Source organism: Asterias amurensis, chromosome 7, assembly GCF_032118995.1.
Source record: "Asterias amurensis chromosome 7, ASM3211899v1".
Taxonomy (NCBI): domain Eukaryota; kingdom Metazoa; phylum Echinodermata; class Asteroidea; order Forcipulatida; family Asteriidae; genus Asterias; species Asterias amurensis.
In genome coordinates this window covers 12,129,439-12,144,788 of record NC_092654.1, presented here as the reverse complement: position 1 = coordinate 12,144,788, position 15,350 = coordinate 12,129,439, and the positions used below count along the sequence as shown (strand labels likewise).

Below are 15,350 nucleotides of genomic sequence, written 5' to 3'. Positions count from 1 at the left end.
TACTTGTTTTACTCATTTCTCAAAAACTACACAACCTCAGTTAGTAATATTTTCAGGGAAGCTTTCTACTATCGTTATCGTCAAACTGTGTAAGTTTAGTGCAAGTCTGTGGACATTGTGTTTTTTGTTCTAAAAAAATCCATGGACCCTTTATGACTTTAGACCCTTTATGACTTTGATATTATTATTATTATCCTCAAATAAAGAAACTGCACACATATAACACGGTGGCAACTTCAAAACACCAAATAGTTTTAATTCAATCAAAGATCAATATAACTTTTATAGAAGCTGTTACTTTTAATTACGGACATGCATTGTTGCCAATGTATGTCTTAATAAGACGACATTACAGTCAGAGTACAACTCATAAACAACCGAGCAACTCACCAATTTTAAAGAAAGATATATTCCACTATTTACAACACTCGTCAATATTATAAACAATATATAGCTCTGAAATATTACATATAATTACAGTTCAAATCGTAGTCAACACTAATCTTGTAGCAACGGGCCATAAACACCACACAAATGATGAATACATCAAAAGTACATGTCAAATGGAGTCATTCTTAAACTGACAAACCATCTTTTAATATTTATATTATATTTAAAATATATCAGAATCACTTTCTCATTTTTATAATTGTCCATTTTCATTACAAAATTTATCTTAATTTTCTTTTTCCATATATTTCATAACATGATTTATAACCTAATAGAACTTTATACTCAGATATATAAAAATCACACAAGGATGAACAAACACAGTTGCGATTGAAAAAAATAATAAATGCATTTGATACAATAATGATTTCCGTTTCTTCTGTTCATCAGTGTGCCATTAGTTGACTCTTATCAAACAACATTATAAACTGACATAAACAGAAATGTCTGATAATTTGACAGATAGGCAAATTTGTTTTGTTAATTATGCAAGTTTTCGTATTGAGTGCCGAGTTGGAGAAAATAGTGTATAACTCGGTATGTATCGAGTGTTTGCTTCTTCTGGTCCTAATAATGGAGGGATCCAGAAAAAAACAGGTGCCGGGGACAGAATTGGTCCAGTGGACTTGCACAGAAATTCGGTTTTGTTTCAGAACTATGTGTTACTGAACATTATAAAACTGTCTGCTCAGAACCAATAGGATCATTAATGCCAATTTCATTTACGTAGTTGAAAAAAGGGTCCTTAAATAAAATAAAAATAATCATAAAATGGAGAGAAAAAAAAAAGAAGTCAGAACAAAAATAAATGTTTTACTTAGTAAACGAATGTTTCTTTTTGCCAAACAAAACGCTTAGATTACCACTCTTGATCAATAAAACCCATTTACCAGGAGCAAAAGTAGTTTTACAAAATCCTTTGCACTGAGGACCTAAGGTTTTGAGCAGACGACATGTCAGTTCAGTTTATGACCTTTACTATGACCTTTTCGGTTGAATGGAAGAAGTTTCTATCTTGTAGCTGGTCAGTCTTGCAGGCATTTTTGTGGCCCGTATTTGCATTTGGGTGTATACGAAGCCATTCACAGCTGCTATAGCGGTAGTATTCTGTTCTTAGCAAGTTGTTGTGCTATACAGTGTTTATGAATCTGTCCCCTAATTTCTAAATGGCGTAAACCTTTTAACCTCTTAAAGTTTAAAAACTTACTACCACGCAAAGGCCATTGATGAGGAAGTTCGTACAACTCTCGAATGGAGTTTTCGTATGAGTGGGGTGTCTATAATACCCGTTGAAACTGAGGACTTATGGCACAAGGACAATTCGGGTATTTTTTTTCAGAGTGAGGTTGTCATTGCTTTGGTTTCTCGTTCAAAACCAATGTGAACGTCTCATTAGGAAAATCAGTACAAACATTGGGAGAACAAAAGAAAGTCATCAATTTACGGGGATGGCAAAATGTTCCTTACATACTGGTGCTTGTGGGGTCCTGATAACAATGGACAACACAAGGGAATCTTAATATGAACAATATACCCCACAATTAATTACTTTAGATATTATGGGACAACATGTCGTGGCCTCCAGCGGTTAGAGCATGAGACTCAGCAAGCTCTGGTGTTTCTGATTAGCAGAGTGCGGGTTCGAGTCCCTTGTTAGGCAAGACACCATGATGATTCGTCCTTCGGGTGGGACGTAAAGCCGTTGGTCCCGTGTGTTGTATATCGCACGTAAAATAACATGCACAGTGAAAAAAGAAGGGGTTCGCCCGCCAGTGTTCCTGTTTTGATTTTCTGTTTCAGCACCTTGTAAACCATACAGCGCTATTAATATAAGAAGCCACTATTATTAATACTATTAATTAAAGCCAGTGGACACTATTGGTAATTGTTAAAGACAAGTCTTCTCACTTGCTGTATCTCAACATATGCATAAAAAAACAAACCTGTAAAAATTTTAGCTCGATTGGTCGTCGGAGTTGCGAGATAACTATGAAAGAAAAAAACACCTTTGTTACACAAAGTTGTGTGCTTTCAGATGCTTGATTTCGAGACCTCATATTCTAAACTTGAGGTCTCGAAATCAAATTCGTGGAAAATGACTTCTCAAAAACTATGTCATTTCAGAGGAAGCCGTTTCTCACAATGTTTCATACTATCAACCTCTCCCCATTACTTGTTACCAAGTAAAGTTTTATGCTCATAATTATTTTGAGTAATTACCAATAGTGTCCACTGCCTTTAATGACAAAACAGTGACCTCAGCCAACCTGGTCATTTCGGGTGTACGTGTGGGGTGGGGCGGATATTATTTTTAGGACAGTGTAATTTTCACAATGGGTTACAAAGTGTGTAAGTGTGTAAAACTCCAAATGCAGTTTAATTTCTATTCGAGATGAATGTTCACAAAATAATGTTTCAGTGCCAAATCATGGATGTAGTAAATGAATGGTTTGGCCTTCTTAAAGACACTGGACACTATTGTTAATTGTCAAAGACCAGTGTTCTCACCTGGTCAATCTCAACATAAAAAAATATGCATAAAATAACAAACCTGTGGAAATTTGAGCTCAATTGGTCGTCGAAGTTGCGAGATAATATTGAAAGAAGAAAAAAACCCTTGTCACACGAAGTTGTGTGTGTTTAGATGGTTGATTTCTAGACCTCAAGTTCTAAATCTGAGGTCTCGAAATCAAATTCGTGGAAAATTACTTCTTTCTCAAAGACTATGTCACTTCAGAGAGAGCCGTTTCTCACAATGTTTTATACCATCAACCTCTCCCCATTACTCTTCACCAAGTGAGGTTTTATGCCAATAATTATTTTGAGTAATTACCAATAGTGTCCACTGCCTTTAACCGGGACTATGCAATTCAAAAGCCGTACATAAAGGTTTACATAAATTCTTTTTTTACAATTTCAACTGCATGCAGAATAGTATAAAGTGACATTATGGAAAACTAAGCATATTTTATTATTGGCTCACGATTAATAAAGTGGATACGTAACGTCCAAATCATGGACCTAATTTCACAGAGCTGCTTAAGCACCAAATAGCTTAAGAGCACAACCACGTATGCTTACCATGTTCACTCATGTGTCATTTGCTGGTATCCTGCAGAGTTTTGCTAAGCAGAAAAACAGTAAGCAAAACCTGCTACTCAATCAGCTCTATACAATTTGGCCAATGATCAGATCAAAGACTTTTATGGACATCGGGCACATTTTGAGTTGCAAAATAAATGTCCAAGCTCGATGAAACAGGTGTACATTTGAAGAAAGATCGTTAAACACTGTGCAATAAAATCAAGAATTAACCTTATATAGGATTAAACCCACAATATAAAAATGTCTGTAAACAATTATTCGTACAGTACTATAAAGTTTGTTTTACTTCATTGTGCTTATTCGACCTCAATTTATTCTTACGATCGGTTGGAAGACGTCTCCCCTTTTCGGCAGTCTTATCAAAATTGACACATATTTTGTAAAATACCAAGAGTACCAAAGTTCCAGCACATTATGCTGACTACATTGGAACTGCTTAAGCTTAAAAAGAAGCTAAGCACAATAAAATTATGCTGAGCTAGAAATGTTTGTGGGCGAGGCGAGATGAATATTGTGTGAGGAAGAGTGTTAACGCATTGACACTTTGATGAAACGCCAACAGACGAACTTGTTATAATTTTTTTTTATTATCATTATTGATACTATAATATCAAAAGCCTAAACTTACAAAATGATTAAAATTTTACAAATTTATCATTCTATAATTAAGGGACACAAACTTTCCACAAAGTAACTATTAAGGTGGTTTTTCCAAAAGTTCAAGAAAAAACCTGAAGGTTTTATAGAAAATCACTTGTCTGACATTCTTTGTTTCATAAAAAGATCGAATATTCGTTGTTCTTGAGATCCCTGACTGATACTTCTTTCTATACCACACTGGTCTGGGTAGAACGTTCAATATTTTCTGTTCCGAGATTGGTTCCCCTATGCTATAAACTGGTTCTTAAGAGAACCGAAAAGTGTCTTTAATCTTGTAGGTGTGCCACACTAGCTACGGGTTTCCTCAGTGACTGTAATATGTTGGAACTTCTCACTATATACCACACTGTTCTAAAGACACCGGGAAGATAGATTTTCAAAATATTTGGTTCCGAGATTGGTTCCCCTATGCTATAAACTGGTTCTTGAGAGAACCAAATAGTGTCTTTAATATTGTAGGTGTGCCACACTAGCTACGGGTTTCCTCAGTGACTGTAACATGTTGGACACTTCTCACTATATACAACACTGTTCTATAAACACCGGGAAGATAGATTTTCAAAATATTTGGTTCCGAGACTGGTTCCCTCCCAAAGCTATTAACAGGTTTTTGGTTTGCTAGAAAGAACCGAAATGTGTCGTTATTATTGTGTAGGGTGTACAATATGGCTACGGGTTTCCTCAGTGACTGCAACATGTTGGGAAAAACTCCTTTTCCCTTATCTACTCAACTTTCAAGATATTCAGTTTCAGACTGGGTCTCTCCCGATGCTATAAACTGGTTCTTGAGAGAACTGAATGTTGTCATTAATCTTGTAGGGTGTTCCACATATCGTCAGTGACTGCGACATGTGGATACAACATACTGATCTAGTCAACTGTATGGGAAGAACTTTCAATATATTCGGGTCTGAGACTGGTTCCCTCCCGATGCTGTAAACTGGTTCTTGAAATAACCGAAAAGTGACGTTAATCCTGAAGGGTGTGCCACATAATAGCAACGGGTTTCATCATTGACTGCGGCATGATAGACACTTCTCTACACCACACCGATCTAGTCAGCTGTGGGAGGTAACATTTTGAAGATATTCGGTTCCACGACTTGTTTACTCCCGATGCTATAAGCTGGTTCTTGAGAGAACCGAAAGGTGTTGTTAATCTTGTAGGGTGTGCCACATACATAGCTACGGGTTTACTCAGTGAATGTGACAAGTTGGATCTCTCATATACCACAATGATCTAGTCAACTGGGAATGTTAACTTTTCAAGATATTCGGTTCCAATACAAGTCACTACCGATGCTATAAACTGGTTCTTCAAAGAACCAAAAGGTGTTTTTAATCTTGTAGGGTGTGCCACATAGCTACGGGTTTCCTCAGTGATTGTGACATGTCGTTCCAGTGGGTCTTGCCGAGTCCGGTGCACTCCGGCCCGATCACCACCGAGCCCATCTTCCCGCTCTGACCCAAAAGGTCGTAGTCGACTACTATCATCTGGAAACCAGAACAAAAGGCACCAACAACATTAGAACGCACCCCAGCTTATTTATGGGTGCATTCATTTAGCTTCCCTGGGTCTACCCCGCGGTGCTCACTCGGATGAGCCCCCGACAAGAGCTAAACGAACGATCACACTCGCCCTCTCGTGGTGACGGCATGCAACTCATGAAGTCACCCCAAGTGACCCCTCCACAAGCAGGGCACTTGGGGCTGACCCAGGTGAGCCCCGTCAAAGCTATTCGAACGTACCGGGGCAGACCGGGTGACCCAGGGAAGCTAAACGAACGCACCCTATATGTTGGTAGCTTATTTTGCATGGTAGCATGACGCATTCGCCTTGGTGCGTCTGCCTCCCTGACGAGTAAGGTATACGCATGCGTGAATGCAGCATACTTCACAGAGGAGGCTAAGCTCGGTATATTTAAAAGGCACAAGACAGCTTTGGTAATCGTCAGTTGTCACTACTCGTATCCCAACATATGCATAAAATAACTCAATTGGTCGTCACACTTGCAAGATAACAATGAAATAAAAAACTCCATTGTTGCTCAAACTTGTGCGGTTTCAGATGCATAATAAAATCTTCGGGCTGATGTATTTTATTATTGGAGTGAGAAATTACCTCCTTTCTAAAAAAACTATGTTTATACTTATAAGGGAGCCGTTTCTCACGATGTTTTATACTATAACCAGCTCTCCTTTTCTCGTTATCAAGTATGCCTGAATTTTTCTGCAACTATTTTGAGTAGTTACCATTGGTATCCAGTGCCTTTAATTATCATCAATTCAAATCAAACTATCTTGATAAACCTTACCTCCAAACTGCTAGATTTCAGAGATGAAGCAGGGACATTAAAGATGATGGCCTCATTCCACACTGGATTACAAGTATTCTTTCGTACAGTTGTCTTCTTCTTCTTGAATCTTTTCCCTCCTTGTATGAGTGTCACTTTAACAAAAGGATCTGGTACCAAAAAGACAATGCCATATTAATAGTTTAGTTTTAGTTTAATACCTTTTTATTACGCACAGACTTAAAAATACATTGTGACGCACAAGGGGAAAACGGCACGCAAGCAAAATGGGAACCCTTGATCGTGAATGTGTGTTAAAACAAGATTGTTAATTTAAACACGGAGCAATTGAAGCCCTTGAGTTGGTTGGTAAGCAGAAAAGCTGTTTAGCAAAAAAATATTGCGAAATTGTTTTTTTCTAAGCAAAAATTGAGTGGGACATCAGGTGATAAAATGCCAACTTTATGAAATTGTGTTTGGTAACCTGTATCTGTTTAAGCAATGTGCTTAGCAAGTTTTTGTGCTTACACGCTTTACAAATTGGGCTCATCAGGATACCAGTCACAGATGGAACATGTGAATGGTATTATATCATGCAACAGATTTGCATGGAATTGAGGTGTTGCAAGGGAGGCTAGTCACCCCACATTGTTGTATGTAATAAGCATAGCGAAACGACAAGTGGTCCTTTCTCGTTGGTATAATGCATAATCCCCGCTTGGTTTGTTAAGATTACAAAATGTAGGCACAAGTGTAAACCACACATTCCTAACATACGTCCCAAAATTCAACACAGACAATGTCTTTACGGATACCAATTAGCTGACAGAAACGACGGGCAGTGGTGAGCACCAGCAGAGTTAGCAGAAGTTTTTGACCACAAACCACCAATGTTAGCAGAAGTTTTTGATTAATTTGCACACCAAGAACTCTCTCCTTCGTTCACCTGGTGGAGTCAAGAAAATCTACGTGTATGGGGAACCCCAGTCTGACCTGTGAGTTAGGCCTAGTAGGCTATTTCACCCGTTTTAAATAATGTTGGCATTAATGTTGCAATGGCAAGTATACATTGGATTGTTTTTAGTTCCCTCATCTATAGTAGCTTTTGATTGTAGTCATATTCCTTCTTGCAGCCTGCATGCAGAATGTTCATTGTACACCGATTTTATTTATTACATCACTGTGGAGTCATCCTGTGTTCTTTCCATTGTTTCTTGTAGAGCACTTCAGTCTCTAGAACTCCCCTACGGAGACCTTTTGTGTTCCCTTTGCTGTTAATTTATAATTTAATTTTGACACAATTTTCTTCTAATCGCAAGTTGTCGCAACCCTCTCAAAATACGGCTCTGCAAATTGACGTTGCGTACCGCCCTCTATGTTCATTTAAATGCAGCGATAATCAGACCGTACTATCACTATCTAATTGTTTCACATTGTGCGGAAATGAATATGGTTGATATTATCGTTTCAAAATGCATTTCACATCTGTGGAAACAAAATACTGTCCCCAATGCGAAGTTTTATTTGGGCAATGGCATTTTCAGAGACCTTTCACAAATTAATTCCCAAGGTCAAAGGGAAGTTAAAGGGAGTGTATACATTTGGTTATCACTCTTTAAATTAATGACATTAAAAACCTTACGGATAAAAGCAGCAGCTTTCGATGGTATACAACTTTTTGAGAAACATTTCACTCTGGAGTTATGGTGTTATGTAAAAAGATTTTAGTTTTTATTATGCCTTAAACAAAATCAAATTGAGAAGCAATACTGTCAGGAACGCTTCTCGGATTGTGTATCTCTATTGGGGATTATTCTTCCTGCGTGACATAATTATTCGCTCCGATTTTTTGGTAATGTCTTTAAAAAAAAACGAACATTTTTTTAGTGAAATGTTCACATGTTAATTTTATCGTATACGTCATCTAGGCTACATTATTTTGTACATTACAAAAATAGAACGAATTCTAAAAGTACAATTTGCCTGTAAAGCATTTCAAAGACAGTAATGAACTTGGATGTACAGACAATTTCGTGCATAAATTAGTCTCTAAATGCAAAAGGATGAATTGAAAAGGCACTCTATGAAGAGCCATATGAGCGAAAACTCTTTTTCGAGTGGTCTTCCACTCTTTTAGATAAAGTTTGCATCTTTTTGAGTGATTTTTCCCTCTGTCCTGGAGAGAAACTCCTCTAAAAGAGTGAAATAACCACCACTCCTTTTAAAGAGCCACATGAGGAACAACTCGAAATGTAAAGAGTGGTGTTTTTTCACTGTTTTACTTTAAGAGAGTATGTTTTTGTCTGCGACCTGGTTTCGTTTAGATTTCTTTCTTGTGAAGCGCACCCCAAAATAATACAATATTTAATGCCGCCATTCGCTCTACGGCGCGGGTCAAATTAAAAAATACATTTTCTTTATGGTATATAATTATCTCGTCTAGAAACCAACGACTTACCGGCGCTACCACTGATGTCCATTGTTTTCAGATTACGCGCTTTCATTATAACAACAGTTAGTCTCTCTGCAGTCGGTAAGTAACTGATGGAGAAAAGCAGGTCACCCAAGCTCCCTTGTCTCTGTAATTCATAAAAGGACATAATTGTTATTTCAATTAGCAGAACTCGTTGACTTTGCAACAACAATAATTATCTCATTATTGGATTTGAGGCATTGCATGGTGAGGAATTGATATATTAACATTGTAATTGGTTTGTGGTAACACCATGTGTGTATGTAAGTGCCCCCAATAGCTCCATATTCATTGCATTATAATATTTTATGACAATTTCGTTATTGTCTTTGACGTATTTAATTGAACTTTACAAGTTTAAACTGCTCTTTTTCAACAGATAGAATAAAAGTAGGATTTGAAACTTTGCATGGTGGAAATACGATGTAGAAAGGTTTGCGGTAAAACACCATGTAATGACTATCTCTAATGAGTTGGGGTGGTTCTGAAAAGAACCGTTGGTTTCAACTCGACGTTTCGATCAGTATGCTCTGATCGTCTTCTGGGTAAAGCTTTCTCTAGAAGACGATCAGAGTATACTGATCGAAACGTCGAGTTGAAACCAACGGTTCTTTTCAGAACCACCCCAACTCATTAGAGATAGTCATCACACGGTGTTACCGCAAACCTTTCTATATAGTTATAGAATAATAATACTATACGTTTATCGAATGACATCACTGTATCAAATGAAATGACTAGTTCTGTAAAACCAGAACAAGTATTGATCCTTGCGTATACTAATAGGGTACCAGCCTATATTTCCTACCGCTTGTGGGTCTTCTAAATCACTCCAAACATTCACTTCTCGAGACACGTCTACATCTGCCAGCGGTATCGTCACTTCACCAATCGCATCGTGTCTTGAAAACTTATCGAAGTCGTAGACGTTCATTCGAAGCGTCTTATCGTGCGTCTCCTCAAACGTCATGGGGAATTTGAAGCTTTCGTTGAAAGTTGGGTTCAGCGTTTTTCTCTGTAGGAAAGAGAAAGTTAATAAAAACAATCGAAATATCAGATAAGTTTAAAGGCACTCGAAAACATTGGTAGTTACTCAAAATAATTGTTAGCATAAAAACTAACTTGGTAACGAGCAATAGAGGGATGGTATACAACATAATGAGAAACGACACCCTTTGGAGTAATGTAGTACTTGGGAAAGAGGTAATTACCCACTTAAAATGTTTAAAGACCTCAGGCCTGAAACCCTTTTTAGGCATCTGAAAGCACATAAGTTTATGCAACAACTGTGTCTTTCTTCTTTCATTATTCTCTTGTAAAGTTCGATGACCAATTGAATCCAAATGTTCACAGTTGCACAGTTGTTCTAACACCAAGTCTTTCGACTTTAACCAAAGGTGTCCAGTGCATGCCTTTAAGTACATTTTCCTTTCCGGTTAATAATTGATTGGAAACCGTTGGGAAATGTTTCAGTCTCTTCGAAGATGAAGCCAATAATGCAGAGCAACTCTCGTGGGTTATATGAATTTCTCTCCAAAGATGCGTTGGCAATAGGCCAAGTAAAGATGTCCTCAAGAACTCACGAGACTTAGCGGGAAAAAACGACTTAGAGGAGACTTGAAACAGACGATTAAATTGAATCATTTTATGCAAGTTTGTTTTGAATCTTGCCTGACCATATTTAACATTTACGGAAAGTGCGGGTTATTTTTTGTATAGATAAATTCCTGCCGTATAAGGTTAGCAAACACTTAAACTTAAAAAAACGAAGGTATTAGTGTTGAATTATTAAAACCAATAATAATCACAAAGTTCACAAAGGTTCAATAAAAGTCGGTTCGGGTAGAGGTTCTGTTTGGTTTAGACGTCCAACAATCTCCTTAAATGTTTCTTTACTGATGTATTAATATTCCTGCCACGTACAGCAACGCGAAAAAAAGTGATCAATTTATAGTCATATCACGTACACCGGAGAGTAAAATACCCCATGTTGTTATAAAAGAATTAAATTGGATTTATGTAGCAAAAATGATTCTAAAGTGTTATTCATTGGATATAGGTGCGTCACTATAGGCTAACCTGTTTAAAATATATTATGTGTAACGTTGTAAAAAAAATTATTTTCTACCAGACAAGATAATGCACCGGTCAACTGGGAAAGTTTACATTTTGTTTCATAATTTCCACATAAATCCAAGAGTTATAAACTTTAAAGTTGCATAATATTTTAGATGTGCGCCTTTTATCGCATGAACAATTCGACAGATTAATCTCCAAGATTTTATGTTTTCTTTCAATGAGTTTGGTGTACAGATCGTGCCCGCAGGAAGTCCTGGCTTGGTGGCTCTTTGGCGTTACTGTCACCATCTCAAGTGTGTTTTGTTTTTTAAATTCACAAACAAATGTCAAAATATTTCTGTCTGGAGTGTCATATTTGATGAGAAACAAATAATCCAACTTCGGATTTGGAGTTTATCGCTCAGTGAGCGTTTTTTTTTTGCGTCGATGCAATATAAGCAGTTTTTCACTATTCTTGCGTGACCTAGATGACCGATCGATCTCAAACTTCTACAGGTTTCTGAGTTTATGTATATGGTGGATTACATAAAGTGCTTACAACACTTCCAGCAACTGTTTTGTTAGCAAAAAACAATTCTGTAATATTCCTTTAAGTAACTACACTTTTTTCAAACATAATGTGAATATCCACTATCCAATATTCAATATCAAATTTTACTGTCCTATATTTACCTGGACATTTGATTGTTTAATCTTCCTCTCCGGATCTGGTTCGAGTGACAGTTTCACATACGGATCACTGGTTCCTCCAAAATCCATCGCGGGAAGATTTTCAGCTGTGGACGAACAAAAGTCAGAAGCGAAGCTCAAAATGTTAATCAAACAAATAAAGTTGTGTGTAACGTAAGTGACACTTGTGTTCTTTAGCAAGACACTAAACCATTATTGATGCATCCTTCGGATGGGACGTAAAGCCATTGATCCCGTGTTTTGAGCAAAACACGTAAAAGAACCCAGTGCCTTTTACCGTAAAGAGAAAGGCTTTGCCCCAGTGTTCTTGGCTTGATTGAACATTGTATGCTGCTATGTAAAGGAATTTGTCTTATACTAGAAGAGGTGTTAGACTGGTCTCCTGTCCTCACCAGGAAGCCTAAGGATATGTATTTGTTTTACAGAACCAGCGAAATCTTTCTAACTACTCGATAAGAACTAAAAATCACAACTGTTAGACCTCTTCTCAATCAAATGGGCCGTGTGGAAATGGGGTGCCTGAGGGGTACCATACCTTCAAGAAGTTTGACCACAAAATCCGACGTGTTGAAGTCATATTTCAGTTTGACATGGAGCCGTCCACGCTTGCCTTTCTTCTTGGCAGTAGTGTCCGGCTTCTCGACTCCACTGTTCCTCACTAACACCTCATTGGTACGGGCGTACAGCTCCGGTTGGACGGCACCGATGTCCGACTCGAAAGATCCTCCAACACTGGACTCGCTTGTGATGCTACGCCGGTCGGCCTCACCGGTAGGTCCCAGTGAGTGACGGGACTGCGCGAGGCACCTGAGATCGGGCTTGGAGGACCCCAGGGGAGTCTGGCTTTGCATGGCCACAACCCCAGGCTGGACGGAGACTTTTTCCGATGGGATGAAAAACTCCTAAAAAAGAAGGGAAAAAAAGAAAAAAAACATGATGACATTATTATGGTCGATATGGTCACTTCGTGAGCTAGTACGTCACGTTTCTGGTCAAGTCTTAGACGAACTTGCTCTATATTGATGACACAATCATGGCCTCCAATCATAGACGATCACGTTCAACCCAAAAGAAAAAAAACATGATGACATTATTATGGTCGATATGGTCACTTCGTGAGCTAGTACGTCACGTTTCTGGTCAAGTCTTAGACGAACTTGCTCTATATTGATGACACAATCATGGCCTCCAATCATAGACGATCACGTTCAACCCATTGTCCTGAAAAACAATGACCACATTGTTTTCCTGAGAGATTACAATCATGTCGTGGACTTAATTGTTCCCTTGTTTTGAAGTCCTCGGTCTGAATGACATTCCACGAGTACATGCGCAGTAAGCCTACTGATTGAAAGTGAAATATGTATTTCATGCAATTAGTAGCACCAATCAGCAGCTTATATAATAGCAAGCGTATAACAGCTTCAAAACATTCATATTTCGAACAGTCATAACTTGGGGGGGGGGGAGGGGGCAAGTGCCCTCCTCGGGCCTCAACCCAGGCCGGCGCCCTACAGACTGAGCTATCAAGACATGTTGCCGGTTTCCCCTTGTGGAGTATGAATTTATATCACACTTAGAGCACATTGGTGATTGGTGACTGTTCTACCACCTTTTTGCTACTTATGAATTCGTTGTTTTTATCTCTGATCTCTATCTTGAGTCACAGTAGCTGTCATGTGTTGTGTTAGTCTGTTCTTTTGTCTGCACGTCTGTCTGTTTGTTTTGTTTCTTTGTTTGTCTCTTGCTGTTTTTTTTTACAAGCTTCTGCTTATAAAAACAGCCACATACTCTATGTTTTACGTTCATCCTGCGTACTGCTACTTTTGTTTTACTCCATATGTAACTTTACTTGATGTCGATAATTAACACAAAGTATGGACATAATATTAACGTGTATCTGAAGTGGAATTGGAATTGTAAATAAATTGTACTTACAATTTGATTTCACGAGATCAAAACTGAATTTTCTAAAACTGCAAAAAATAAAAAGGGTGATTTTTTTTTTCTCGCGAGTCCTATGACCCATATGAACTTTCACAGAGTTCTGTTATTTAGTCGGTCACACGCCTTGATAGTAACAAATATAATGGAGTACACGTGCCCTAAAAAGTACGTAAAACACCATAATTGCAACATCGTTTTTCTCATTTAAAAGTGTTTCGATGAAAGCGAATTGAAACACCCCTCGGCTTTATGCCACGTCGTCAGCCCCCAGCCAAGATTGTATCCACTCCCCTCAGCACAGAATTTTCATTTTAAAAGGAGCAATCATGGTGCTGCATCCACTCGGTCTTGTTCCCGATGCCATGGGGGAATTCTGTACCCCGGAGATTTTGTCCCACATGATTGGAAATTAACATGCGCCGAAGCAGGATAATTCACAAGAGGGCGCTATCAGAAGCAATTTGTGACTGGACCACACAACTATGGGAAAAAGTTCAAGCACCAGGCTGACTATCATAATTTGTGGGCCCTCGATATTCTTTTGATTAAGAACGTTTTCGGGGTCGGTCATGCAATTAATAGATTGTGTTATTACAACAATGAATCACAACCTGGGGGTCTGTGCTCACAATTTGAGGACTTTTTTGATAAATGTTGGTTTGAAGTTGGTACTCATTGGCTTGGGAATGGGAGGAATGCCTCGTGGAAATTGGCAGCGAGTCGGTTTAGGAAATCAACATATTATTTTCGGTGTTCTTTTTTCTAGGGTCATTAGCAAAAATTCCAAACGGCTGACCAGCCAAAAATTGAGAAGAAATCTAATGAGAAGTTTAGCATCTCTTGCCACACCGGCCTAAAGTTAATTTCCTGAGTTAACTAATCTAGTTTTCAAGATTTAAACAATGACCGTCTTACCTGAGGTGGTGTGGCGAGAGTTATATTCTTTTGAGCCTCGTGGTCCTTCCGTCGTTTCTTGCATGTTGAGCAGCAGCTCGTGTACTTGTATAACACTATAGGTACTACGACCATGAGTGCTGCACCCGCTCCACACACTACACCGATGACTATGCCGACTACCATGGTTAGATCACTTACTGCATGGAAAGAGAACACAAGCATAGTGTAAAAAGGGCATGTTCACCTATAGCCTTTAGTCAAGGCGCACGCGGCACATCGGATGCTGGCACGCACAACCCCAAAAATGTAACCACGAAAAAAAAACTATCACCGCGAGCAAAAGTGTAACGAAATTGCATCGAACGTTCTTGTGACGTCATGCAAGTAATTGTGGCTTCTTATTGGCCAGCAACTCACCACGCTAATGCATTATGCATTACATTTTCTCCCACCAAAATCGTTGGCAAATGTAAAGAAAAACATAAGGCCCCCAAAACGAGTTGGTAAAGGCGCTTCGCGGCTTTGCCGCTTCGCCGCTCGCGGTGATAGTCTTTTTTTCACTCCGCGTGGTAGTTACCCTAGTGGTAGTAAATGTGATAACAAGAAGACCACTAAAGCAAAAGTATAGTGACGGTCGATTTCCTCCCTTTTTCCGCCTAGGTGGTAGTTACAAAAACAGGACAGTTCTTTTCAGAACTGAGAAGTCTCCAGAATTCCGAAAGTCTACTCTGCGGTAAAGGAGAATATTAAGAACTT

At 38.5% G+C, this 15,350-nt stretch overlaps 1 protein-coding gene across 1 annotated transcript in view; it reads right to left on the bottom strand.

Moving 5' to 3' along the window:
• Window positions 1-290: 290 nt before the first annotated feature.
• The window catches only part of LOC139940018 (synaptotagmin-5-like), a 56,989-nt gene continuing 41,929 nt past the window's right edge, over window positions 291-15,350 (bottom strand). The window contains exons 2-8 of the mRNA XM_071936210.1: window positions 14,613-14,791; window positions 12,286-12,652; window positions 11,733-11,836; window positions 9,790-9,996; window positions 8,967-9,087; window positions 6,530-6,678; window positions 291-5,708 (exon numbers count right to left, since the gene is read on the bottom strand). Coding sequence (XP_071792311.1) covers window positions 5,553-5,708; window positions 6,530-6,678; window positions 8,967-9,087; window positions 9,790-9,996; window positions 11,733-11,836; window positions 12,286-12,652; window positions 14,613-14,777 — 1,269 coding nt within the window. The 5' untranslated portion in view covers window positions 14,778-14,791 and the 3' untranslated portion in view covers window positions 291-5,552. The remainder of the gene's footprint in view (window positions 5,709-6,529; window positions 6,679-8,966; window positions 9,088-9,789; window positions 9,997-11,732; window positions 11,837-12,285; window positions 12,653-14,612; window positions 14,792-15,350) is intronic.